The 13,070-nt window shown below is 38.1% G+C and overlaps 1 protein-coding gene across 1 annotated transcript in view; it reads left to right on the top strand.

Moving 5' to 3' along the window:
• WDR72 (WD repeat domain 72) overlaps nucleotides 1–8,047 on the top strand; it is a 104,340-nt gene extending 96,293 nt beyond the window's left edge. The window contains 1 exon segment of the mRNA XM_032700629.1: nucleotides 5,544–8,047. Coding sequence (XP_032556520.1) covers nucleotides 5,544–5,599 — 56 coding nt within the window. The 3' untranslated portion in view covers nucleotides 5,600–8,047.
• The last annotated feature ends 5,023 nt before the right edge of the window (nucleotides 8,048–13,070 follow it).

The raw sequence follows: 13,070 nt of genomic DNA, 5'->3' as shown, positions 1-13,070 counted from the left end.
GTACAGTGTCTGACCCTTTGAAGGTAGCATGAGATGATGAAAAATTAGAAGTACTGTATATACTGCAGCTGAATGCAGCAGTGGACAGTCAAACACTGTATCTCTGGAGGAAAGCAAATTGGTGGCATTAAATAGCTTGATTCTTTCCTTTAAATCAGCTCACAATCATTATTTCATTTTAATGACTCTTAACATTGATTCAGCTAAATACAGGAACATCCATAAAGTGCATCCTTTTTGGTGACCAAAAGATTTATCTTCATGTAGTTTCATTATCTTTCTCGTTATGGAACATCTACGAAATTTATTAAATGAATCCCAAAAGGAAACAATTAAATATAAATTGTATCGAGTCACAGCTGATTAAAAACATTCTGTGCGACTAAATACTAAGATCTTTTAAGCAAACTTTGAGCTTGACCCACATATACCATACCCATAACCTGTACACAGTCCTCATTAGTGAAAGAGTTAAACATCTTTCTTCGCTTGGTATTTTCCTTCCCTGCTTTATCTGGTTTCTCTGTACCCTCCTGCATCTCTGTGTGCTGATCCGTGTATCATATTTTTGATTCATCGTCTCTGCGGCCTGTCAGCTTAGTTAAGAGATTTCCAAATCTTGCAGCCTGTGCTGACAGGGGGCAGCTGCCAACAGTCCCCTGATCCTTCCCCAAGGAACACTGCTGAGATTTAATTTTCAGTCAAAGGGTGCAGTCTGAAATCCATGTCAGGTCCCCTAAGTCATCTCAGAACCCAGATAGGACCCATGTCTGGGGGATTATATTTCAGCACACTCCACTCTTCCAAGATTCCTTGGGAGTTCAACTGCTGTCATATACCTGATTTGAACTACATTCCCTTTTCATCTCTTCCACAGAAATGAACACTGGTATATGTTACAATAATTGAAACCAATGAATTGTAAATCTCTATTCATTTTAAAGCCACATAGACTTGGACTCAATGTTGTCCAGCAGAAAGCAGCATGAGATTTGGGAAGAAATAGATAATCTGCTCAGGAAGGAGCCAAGTTTGACTCCAACAGTCTGTGGTGTATAGCACCTCCTTCAGAAACTGTCTGTAGTCCCTTCAACAATAATTATGGGCCAAAATGCAGATTGTCCAAGATTTGATCAGTTCTGAAGTGAGAAAGTGTTAAGGCAAGGTGGCACGGAAGTGTTCAGGGGAGAATTAATGTACCTTAAAGATAACATTAATTTTAATCTCAAATTGGTTCTGTCTGGCCAAGTGTACCCATTTGGATGGGAACTTGTATATCCAATTCTACATATCTATATGAAGTAATGGAAAGAATAAAAGCCTGTCAGGAGGTGAATATTGACTGGCAAAAATACATGTTGATAAAGCATCTAAACTTAAAAACTGAGTTCCAATCGGTCCATCTGACATCATTAAACTAGTAATAAACAATGAATTACTCTGGCTTTTGTTTCTGTCCATTCCTGCATTTTAAGACATCTTGTCTTATAGGTCTGAAAACCTCAGGAGATTTCACTACTGGTCTCACTGCTTTCCACTGAGAATTTGTGGCTTGGTTGTCATGGAGACATCGTATTTCTCCAAGAATTGCTCATATTGATCCGTGGACAGGCGTAAATGGCCAGGCGAATGTGAGGAGTAAAGGGGGTTGGGCAGTACTATAAAATGACCAGAGGTTATGGGTCGGAAATAAGCTCATAGCAAACACTTAGGTAAAGAGAAAGAAACAGTTTCATTTTGTTTCAGGATTTCGTTTTTGCACTTTATGCCATTGTCTTCTTTCACTATAGACTGAAAGAAACTTGTTAGTCACTTGTCATGTCAGATCTTTGGTGCTTGTCCTGACACAGCTGTCAGCCTTCCAGCTCTGTGCAGTTCAGGGACACACAACAAAGAGCCAGGAACATGAATTATTTATTGCTCCTTGTGCGGATGAAATTCTGTGATAAGAAATTAAGACACTTCTGACAGAAGTGCTTGTTTGAAAGGAAAGATTTGGTAACACAATACATTTACTTAAAGCTTAACATTTACTTTTAGTAGCAAACATTGAAACAATAATATGACATTCAGTTGGCTATGATTTTCTCAGTTGCTTTGACTTTGAATCATGGAACCTGAGAATGCCTGGGAGGTCAGCATTTGGTTTGGTGAAACCTGTGACTTTAGAATCTCTCTTACACATATTCAAAGTCTGGGCAAACTTAAAAACTTAATTTGTAAGTTTCTATTAATAAATCCATATATGTCTTTTTCAGAGTCTCTTATGCTTCGCTTACAAGATGTTGTTGCAGGTGCAAAAGGGGTGTTAATAAATATATTTATTTTATTATCTCTTTTGATGAGGAAAAGGTGAAAATATGATCGTATACCTGCAAAGAATTCCAACTATTTCTGGAAAGGGTTCTTTATTACAACTTCAACCAGAATCAGGAAGGCTGTAGAGCAGCCATCACACTTCTGCCTGTGTGTTGTGGTTTTCAGTGGTGAAAGATGCAGTCTCTACCCTTGACATTAGACTGAGCTTTATTTTCAATGTGATCTTTATTTTCTAAAGTCACATAAAGCTTACTCTTTTTACTTTCACATTTTCTGTGTGTCTGCACATGTTCTCACTGCTCTGGACATGGGCCTCTAGCAATTGTAGAAAAAGCATATGCTCAGATGAATAGCAGGAGTCCATTTGACTACCCAAGACACCAATCTAAGATTTGCCTGTGATTTTTTGCGTTCAGCGTGTGATCTGAACTACTCTCAGATAGGTAATGAAACCCCTCAACCTGCACTTTTCTCTTGGATAATTCACAGTAAATACTTTTCGTGTGTGATGGACACAGGTAAATATCAGACTGCAGTTTCCTGTCTAAGTGAAATGGATTTTAGTTGCTCCCCTCATGTGCCTACAGGCTGCCATTATCTGTGATAGTGGCTCATGTCTATTGTAGCCCCCACACAGAGGAGATGCTGGGCTTCTCTCCCAGATGCCTAATAGTAGGTTTATCACTGCCATTTTTCCCCACATGCTGAGGACTACTTCTGTTTGACATGCAAAGCCTTGGCTTTTCAAACTCGTCTCTGCTCTGGCCTTGGAACATAATAATCGGATAAGAATTACAACAGCTTTTTGTAGAACTTGACTTTTAATCATATCAACCCCCCATAAAGAATTCACTATCCCTTAGAGTGCTTCTTTATATAAATAAATATTCCCAGCAGTTTACTGTTTTATCAGGCAAATTTTCCTCATTTAAGGAAACTGAGAAAGAGGCTGAAAGTGAGGGTGCATGGATGTGTAAGAGACTTCTAGGTCTGAGCTATTCACCTGAGTTTTCTTATACAAACAATGGTGGAAAATTTACACTTCCAGAGGCAGATCATCTTGTCCAAAGGGAGTTACTTGAGATAGGTTTTAAGGGGATTGAAAATGCTCTGAATTTTGTCAGTCAAAATCTAAGAGGATTGCAGCAGGACTAGACACAACTTGAATTGTCTTAGCTTTCATATGTGGTGCAGTCCCACTAAGGAGGATTCTGCAAGTGCAGCTCTTCTGAAAAAGAGAAATGGATTTGAGTTGAAATCACATGAAACAATGTAGACACAGATACCCCTTCCCCTTTCTTTCCCACAGCAGAGATTTTTGCAGTAGAGTAGGAAATAGGCTATTAGTTCACTTGGTAATAGGGGGCAAATGACACTCCCTAATGGAAGATTGAATGGGAAGCTGTAGATGGAAAGTATGGAGTGTTTTCTATCTTTTGGGTAGAAACCAGGTAAATGGTAAAACCCCCATATGCTTCTGGCCCTCAGTAGCCAGGCAGTCTCTCCCTGAGTCAGCTGGTCCCTTCTGCAGCTCGTGATCTCTCCCACCCTTTCATTCCAAAAACATGGCACATGTTAAATTTTTCCCTCTTCAATTTTTCACTTTTCAGGATGGAATGTAATTCTGGGTGCATAACAGATAATAGGGAAAATCTGAGCAGTTTTTGCAGCCTTGCTTAATTGCTTTTCCTAGATAGACCTTGGCATAGAGATGAGTAGGATCTCTGAGTTTCCCTGAAACCCAATCTGTGAGAGGCAGAACTGCAGCAAATAGAAATGAAAATGTATGAAGAACAGCAGATTCTTATTAGCCACAATGGGCCTAAAAATACAGCACTAAAAGTGTGACTGTGTTGTTACCAGGCAAGTTATAATTATTGAATAATCACTTACCAGCTCCAAGTTCCATTCACTGAAGAGTGTTATTTGAATCAGCACTGTGTCACCTCTGTGGCTGTTGATCAGAACACAGGCAGAATATGAAAGCAAATATTCTGTAAGTTTTCAAGTACAAAGTACCCTAGAAAAGCATGGTTTTCTTTTGCTGTGTTTGCATCCTTATGAAAAGCAGATGGCAGTAAATGAGGACTGCCTTGGGAATGGGATGCTGGAGGCTGTTGCTGATGATGGTGCCTGGAGCAGGAAGAGGATAAAATGTAGGGGCAGCCCACTGGGCACAGCCACTGGGAGCCCAGTGTACTCAGTGTGTAAAATGTCAGTGCCTAGGAATTATTCCAGAAAAAAATTCTGAAATTTCCAATGTAGGCACATTTGAATTCATAAGAATTTCACTGCAGTGGATGTAGTGTCACATCCCATCAGTATTCTGGGCTACTAGAATATGACTCACAGGTTTTGGTTTGGTTTGGGGTTTTTTTTTGTTTGCTTTCGGATTTTTTTTTTTTTATTACTAAATCAAACTGTAAAACTAGAAGACTACATAATAGACAGTAAGAAAATGTGTATCTCTGTTCCTATGACACAGATGGAAAGATATAGATAATATGAAAAATTTACAAGATATCCATTAGACTGGGAAAAAATAGTGTGTGGTGCTTTCTCAATGTTCATGTACTGATGAAAAATGTGATATCTGTTTGAGCAGTTTCTAATGCAAGCAATATTTAAAATTCAAGTTGTAAATATTACAATACAGCAAATAACAAGAAATCATGAGGGTAAAAACTGAAAATTGAGAGTGCTTTTCTGTGGAATTATAAAAGGCCTTGACAGGATTAAAATATAATGCCTTATGAACAGAACTTCTTTTTACTTCTGTTTACAGCTATTATAGAATTATTTCTGCTGAAGGAAAATACATCTAATTCAGCAATTATATTTACTGAAAAAACATAAACACCCTATTAATTTGAAACAGAAATTATCTTTCTGCCAATCCACTGGAGCATTTTCCTTTAAGTCAAAAAAGGAAGAAGCAGAAGACTGTTCAGGAGAAGAGTTTTGAGGAATGCCATACATTTTCCTGAGCTCTTTTGGGTTCCACATTGCTTCCTGTTATAATGTTATCAGTCTTCTGGAGGTAGATTTGTGGTCTTTTTTAACACTAGCATGAGGGTGCTGAAAATTGTTACTCCATTACAAAAATTATAGCGTTTGCTACTCTATGAAAAGGCTGTAAGATATATTACATTTTAGTAAAAAAGTCTTTGCTATTATTTCAAATTGTAAAGTTGTTAAGCCAGATGAATTAATTTCTTTTCCAGATGACACGAAGACACATCCCTGGATATCTAAAGTGTGCTCCTGTAAGGTGTGTTAGAGAAACCTATTTAGCTGAAAGAAGATGTACAAGGACAGCCAAGAAACAGGACATATGTGGCATGGACATGAAATGGCTTCTTGTATTTATTACGATATACTTTTAACAATTCATTTTCAGAAGAAATACCTTCCGTAAGATCCACTTCTTTTGGCTGATTTATTGGTTTCAATTCACAATTCCCTCAGTAATAGATTTACATGTGTTTAGCTACATCTGGATAGTTTTAACATAGAAAATATCAGCTTTTCATTTTTAGATGTTTTTCATTTATTTATGCAGTGATCCCAAATCTTACAACTTTGATTGACCATTAAACAGTTGCATCAATTTTAGTGTTGTTTTACATACATCAAATTTAAACTTTTCTCCTTGCTTCTGACTTTTATTACCAAAAGCATTTTAGCACTGAGCAAAACCAAATGCATTTCTAATAATTAGAAAATTTGCTAGTATTTAAAAGAAAAAAATGCACATTTTGAATGAAACATGGAATATTTAGAAATAACTAAAATACGAAGAATTTTCTGCGCACAGGAGAGGATGGGAAATAGATAACAAATCTGGTCATGTCTAGGATGTAAATTTTCCTGTTATATAAATACTGCCATCACCATCATCTGTAGAAATGTACTACCAATATGAAGTTGAAGCCCACTGGAGTCCTTTTTTGAAATTATACACTTCATTGAACATCTATTTGTGCTCATTGGGAAAAGCAGCTATACATTTTTTTTTCCTTCTTTAAAAAAAATATATCATTATGTTTGTAGAATATGTGCAGCTGATTAGATTCATTTATCACCTCACATTCTGGGGGATTTAGGCTGTTTGACAAATAATGGCCATTCAGAGAAGGAAGTTCACTTTCTGTGTTAGAGAGTAGTAGTTGGAGAGTTAATGGAGTGAAAGGGACTTGAGGATGTGACTTTCTGGGTCTGTACCTTGTGGTGGAAATCCTGGTCTGATGTTACCCTTTCTAGTTGTCACTTTAGCCATAAGTTGTCTTTACTATGAGGGTGGAGATTTCTTTGATGTGAAATATTCTCTGGTGAGAATGAATCCTTTCCTTGTGTGGAAAGGTCACAGCTGTGGAAGTGATAAAACCAGGTTTCTGTTGCCACACTATGGCCTGAATTTGGTTCAACATGATACAGGCACAAAACCTTCTTTCTTCTGCTTTCTCCTGTCCCAGGAGTCCATGTCCCTAAGTGCAGAGTATGGCAGTGAGGCCTTCAGAAACACCAGGTGGAAGGGCCTTGTGAGAAGCAGTATCTCAGTTTTTATTCAGCTAAAGAATTTATTATTAAAATTGGCAGCAATCCAGAGAAGATAAAGATATTTAACGTTATTTTTCTTAAACAGTAAATACCATGCAGAAAAATGGCATCTTTTAACAGAAAAGTCATTGGTTTTCACACATTTGGCGTTTTTCAGAAACTTTCCTTATTCTTAGAAGGTATTTTCCTCTGTAAAATGTATCTTTTGTTCATACGAATTGTCCATACTTGAATTATGGTGACTAAACAGAATGTGGAGTGCTATGGCTTCATTCTTGCACTTCTTGTGATGGATGTGTGGAATAATATAATTGATGTACTTATGCTTGTACAACACAACTGAGAGCAGAGCATGTCTTCAGCTGACATTTCTCCTGCTCTTAACTTTCATGGCTAAATCAGAGTTGCAAACATCTAGAAGGTAAAAATAAAATTGCAAATATACCTACAGGAACTTAGTAGCCCTTCAAGAACTTTGCAGACAGTAGAATAAATGACAAAGGATGGACCCGGCTCTCTCCTTTGCTCCACATCTGTGTAAACAGCCACATCCAGTTTGTTGCAGCAGATCTTCCATTGGCACTGAAAAGTCCCTTCACAACAAGAATCACTGCTCTGCAGCAGCATCTGCTCACTTGGGCCAGCTCTGCTCCCAGTGCCAAGGCAACAAATCTTTTTAAAACTCTTTCAGTAGATAGTTAAAAACGGATGTGTTCAAAGAGGTCTCATAGCTCAAGGAATTGGCATTGTCCATAACACCCAGGACCGCTGTAGTAGCAATTACATTTGTGCAACACAATATTTGATTGCTTGTCTTTAATTCTGCAAAGCAGTGCACATCAGCAGCCTGCCAATAAAGCCAGCCCTCTGGAATGGCTTGTAGGGAGGTGATTGGTGTTTGGCACATGCTTATGCGTGCTTTGTGCTAATTACAGTTGCAGTATGAGTAAGGTAAGGCAGGAACTTTTTTTATTAGGTACATTTATTTCCCAGTAAAGCAAATATATTTCCCATGTCTTCTGGATGTCTTTCAAACAACCAACTTTATAATATGTGCTCACGATGAACTCTCACTTAGAGAAATCTTCTTGCAGCAAAGTGACAATTTCAGAGCTGAATACAAAACCACATATGAACCTCCTGCAATAGTTTCTAAGCTGAACTGAAGGAACTTTTCTATACTGCTGTGGTCTGATGTACCACTGCATTCATGCTTATGGAGATTGATTTTACAACAATGTTGCAAGGTAATTAGGAGTATATTTTTCTGTTGTGTTACACTAAAGGAATTCTGCCAAAAAGAGTAATATGCTAATATTTTAGAGTAGTTGTACAAATTTTAGATATGGGGTAAAAAATTCCTGAATACCTGAACTCTTAAGGAGTGTGGTGGTTTGGGTTGGTTGGGTTTTTTCCATCCAGAAGTCACGGGGTCCAATGGCCTGTAAGGCTCAAGCTCTGGTTTCACAGGGGAATTTCTCCCTGCTCCTGCCACATCCTTTTCTGCCTCCTCCTTTGCACTAGTGCTTGTGTGACCAGGCTGTGGCAAGACAAGCACTGGCCTCAGTGCAGAGGAGGAACAGGCAATCCAGGGTGGAAATGTGGGACAGTCCACACACACATCAGCATGAAATTGGAGGTTTAGGGTGCTGTATGCAGGGATCTTCCTGGAACGTAGGTTTTCAGTTTTCAAATCCTGTAGGGATTTTTTCCATTTTGTGCATAATTCATTGTATTATTAAAAAAAAAAAAAATCAAAAGGCACTTACTGGTTTAGTATTAGCTCAAGGTAAAACTCATCAACATCTCTTTTATTGGAGGGATTTTGAGTTTTCCAAATAACTCATACTTGCTAAATGGTCACTGACTTAGATTCCTCCCTAAAGTTTGAACTGTTCATTTATGGTTCCAAATCCAAGCAATATGTTTTGAAATCTCTTGTGCTATATACATATTTTAAATTTGATCACTGTAATAAACTGCTTCCATTTATGGGTTGTATTTTGTTGAGTAATGCCCTTCCTCAATCCAATCAAAGATGTTCTGAAGGCAAGTTGGCATGGGACTTGAAATATATATATGGGATTATGTGTTCCTTTGAAATAAAGACACACTTTAACACAACCATTGTGCAGCAGGGCTACAAGACAACATCAGCAATCTAGCAAGGGAAAGGATTTTGCAAGTCTGACTGAGCTGAAGTGCTGAAAATTCAGAGAAGAATGGGACAGGTTCAATCAGAAGCATTGCCTCTCTCTCCAGGATTTTACTCCTTTTGGAAGAGCGTGTTCTCTGAAGGCAGACTGGGGCAGCAAACTCCAGCACAGTTCCAGTTATTGTGCCAGTGCTGAATGGCATCACGTGCACATTCCTGATGGGATGACAAAGTCCTGCTTCTCATGATGGATATTTCTGCTGGATTTTGCAGGCCTTTCTTCTTGCCTGAGAAGAAGATGCAGAGGAATTTCAAGGGCTGGTCTTCTGCTTTTTCCTTCCTCCTAGGATAATCAGTCTGAGCTGCTAGGCAAAGCTCTGAGCATTATTATTACCATTTGAGTTATCATCTGAATTCACAGATCCCCAAAGTGAAAATTCGTCACTCTTATTTTTGAAGAAGTAATTCTAAACCTGGAGGCAACATAAAATAACCCAAGACTGTCTAATTGGTGTCCATGGAAAGTTTTTTTCCTGAATGACACCTGCTGGAAGGTCTCAGGTGTGTCCAAGAGCTGTGTGCATCACATCCAGAATACAGTCCATGTCTTCTGATGAATCTGGGCGTCCTGGACATGGTGTGGTCGGTAAGTACAAAGTTGAACCAAGGTTTTAAGGTGAAGCAGTGAGAGTTGCTAAACAATATTGAAAATTATGGAACGTAGCAAACATCTGCAGAGGTTTTTAGAGTGGGCTGTGCATTTGACAAAAATTCTTACACAGTACAAATTTAATTACACTTTTCATGTAATTCTAGAAGACTTAACTTGAAAATACAGCATTTTGCAAACTGAATTTACATTCTGTCTTGAGAATATAGCAATAAAACCTGTTTTTCTTCCTCTGCAATATACTCTTAATAAGACAGTTATGAAAAATAGCCTCACCAGAGTAAGTAGTATATGTAAGTAGTATATGTTGTTTCATTAAGTACATTACTCCCTCCAGTTTTACAGCAACAGGGAGATTTTTTTCTGGGTTTTGTTTTTTTGTTGTTTTTTTTTTTTTAGCATCGGAAAGCATAATACTCATCAGAAAAAATATTAACAATATCCAACGCTAATAAAATAGTAATATTTTCCTTATTTATTCTCAAATTTTATCTAAACAATAAATAATCTTTTTGATAATAAGGACCTGGGGAATTTGTACCCTAAATCATTATAAATTTTCACCAGAAACTCAGGTTCATAAAAGATTTCATTTCAGAACTTTTATTTTCTATAATCACCCTGACCTGCAGACTTACAGCTCTGCCCAGTAAATGTAACATACATATTTTTGTTGTTTGTTTTGGTTTATAGTCTTCCTGCCATGTAGATGGCAGCAGCACTCAAGCCTTGAAATTCACTCCAGCTTTTTCTTGAGTTTATCTGAAACCCCACTTTTAAGAATATTATTGCTGAGAATGAACTGAAAGCATGATTACTTTAAAGATGGATATCAGTTCAGTAATGTGTACCTCTGAAGAAGCTTTTAACATCATAATACAAGTGTTTAAAAGAGAATAAGTCATATCTGTCTGTATTGATACAGTTGCCACTATTTTTTTTTTGTACATTTTAACATATTGTTTTCTGTAAATTAAATTGCTGGTGTTCTTTTTATTGCATTAGTTTGCAAGATGCACAGGATGTTTCTGAAAGTTCAGAATTGTTAAGATTTACAGAGGCAGTCCCCATGTGTAATTCCTTGCAGAATGAGAAGCAGCCAGCAGGTGCTTGGGCAGGAAAGTGTTGACTCGGGGCATCCTTGTCGAAGATACAAAGAGGAAGGACAGAGAAAGGTAGTGGGATACACAGTGTAGAATTCTGTGCTATAGACTCTTCTAATAGCAGTGCTTTATAGAAAATGTCATGAATTATCCTGGAAAAAAAAACACTTTGAAGGTCCAAATATTTTTGCCTTGGCATAGTGTGGAATTGTCTGCACTGACATTTACTTTGGCTAAGAAGTTGAGAGAGATTTTCAAAGAGAAGCCACAAAACTGAGGCCCAGAATCAAAGCTGTTCACCAACCTTAGTCTCTGCAGCATCAGCTGAAACCTCAGGAAGACTTTGTGAGATCATCTTCAGGCCCTCAGAGATAAAAGCAGGTGTCACACATGTGACTGTGCACAGAGGGAAAAACTAGCACAAAAAAAAGCATAATGATGGTAGTGCCTTGAACTAGAAAACACTGTTTAAATGCTGGAGGCAAACAGTAGTGTTTTAGTAAACTGTCAGAAAAAGTAGATCAACACTAGCTCCCTCAGTGCTTTTAACCAGTAGCAGCTGAAGTGAGAGGGAGATTAAATATCTGATGGACAGCATTTCTCATTCCATAGGATCCTGTCTGAGGATGCATTTGGTGGAGGTTTAATCTACACTGAGTATGGAATCAGCTAAGGGAACAGGGAAAGTGGGCAGACTGTAGCACTTAAACCCTTGTCATCCAACTGCCACAGCTACAGTTTTGGACAGCTCTCCATTCCTCTGTTCCTCCTATTCCTATATATTCTCTGTTCCTCTGTTCTAGCCCTCTGCAGAAGCTGGGAGAGAAGCAGGAACCAATATTTCTCTGATGCCCTTGCTATGTAATACGAAGCAGAAACCCTTGGCCCAGTGTATCATCTAGTCACTAGTCAGGCAGATGATCTGAAGAGGACAGATACCACACTGGAGGGTTTATCACAGCTCCAAGCTGGACTCAGTGGATGGTCTGTGACCAAACAGGCTCCTAATGCCTGATGGAGGTATGACTAAAAACACATTACAGATGTCATGACACTTGTCCTGGAGTGACAGCATTCCTTCTCCTTAAGTACTGCTTCAGGTTAAGGACTTCCAAAGGGAAAGTATGGCTTCTTGGCTGATAGAATTTGTAACAGTAAAAGCAGATTTAACAGTGATGAGAAAAGAGCAGCAACAGGATATATGTTGTGTCCAAGCACTGGGATAAACAGCCTTTGTCTCTCCTACGCATTGTTGAGTACAGTGTGTTGGACATTGGTAATGGGAAAAGCACTTCCCTTCTTAAATGCCTTCCAGACTAAGGCATGCCAAGCACAAACATAATTTATCTGCTTACAGTATATGTTTTGGAGATTTGATGGGTTTTACTTCTCACTTCATAGCATCCATTAAATAGGTCTTAGATTCCATTCCAGTGAGCAAATATTTGTCAGAAAACTGCTTCAAGGTCTCCCAAATCCACTTTTTTTTTTTTTTTTTGCTTTTCATAATTATGCCACTGCTTAATAAAAAAATATATTTGCACCTTTACTCTATCTCACTGGTAACACACTCAATTTAGTTATGGGAGAGTTCTGTGCCTTGTAACCAAACATGCATTTAAATTCAGAATTCGTATCAGTGCTGATTATTCACGGCCTATAAAGAAAATATATTTCAAAAGCTCTTGGAAACTTAAAATAACTATCTCTGTGTTAACATTTTGTCTGTGAAATGGAAATACTTGCAAGGCCCTACCTCACAGAAGTTTTGTAAGGATAGATAAAGGGCTGTGTGGATGGTCATGGCATTCTGTAAGTAAAATACACAACCAAAATTGCATAATAAAAATATTGGTAGATTTTCATTATCCATGAAGCAGCAAAATCACCTGAGTAATATGATACAGAACTCTGAGAACTTTAAAACATGGCTTTCCTCAGAGATACTTTTGCAGAAGCACCTTGGAGTTTAACTGCTCCTTGGAAACTTGAGATTTGCAGCAATAACATTTCAAGCTTTTAAAGAAGGTGATGAACAATGTTAATGGATTGGATACTGAGAAAATATCAGAGAAGACATCACAAGTGAAGACTCATTCCAGGCACTCTTTCTTATATTTGTTGCTTTAGTTATACGAAGTGACAGCCCAATGAATCACTGGGTGGTCTTTTGGTCTGACAATTTGGGTATTGTCCAAGCAATTAACAGGCAGCCAGCCAGTTGCAGTGGCTACTGATTAAATTACAGAGGTTCTTTGGTGGT

This window comes from Chiroxiphia lanceolata, chromosome 12, assembly GCF_009829145.1.
Source record: "Chiroxiphia lanceolata isolate bChiLan1 chromosome 12, bChiLan1.pri, whole genome shotgun sequence".
NCBI lineage: Eukaryota > Metazoa > Chordata > Aves > Passeriformes > Pipridae > Chiroxiphia > Chiroxiphia lanceolata.
The sequence above is the reverse complement of the archived record's forward strand: the minus strand, read 5'-3'. Positions and strand labels throughout refer to the sequence as shown.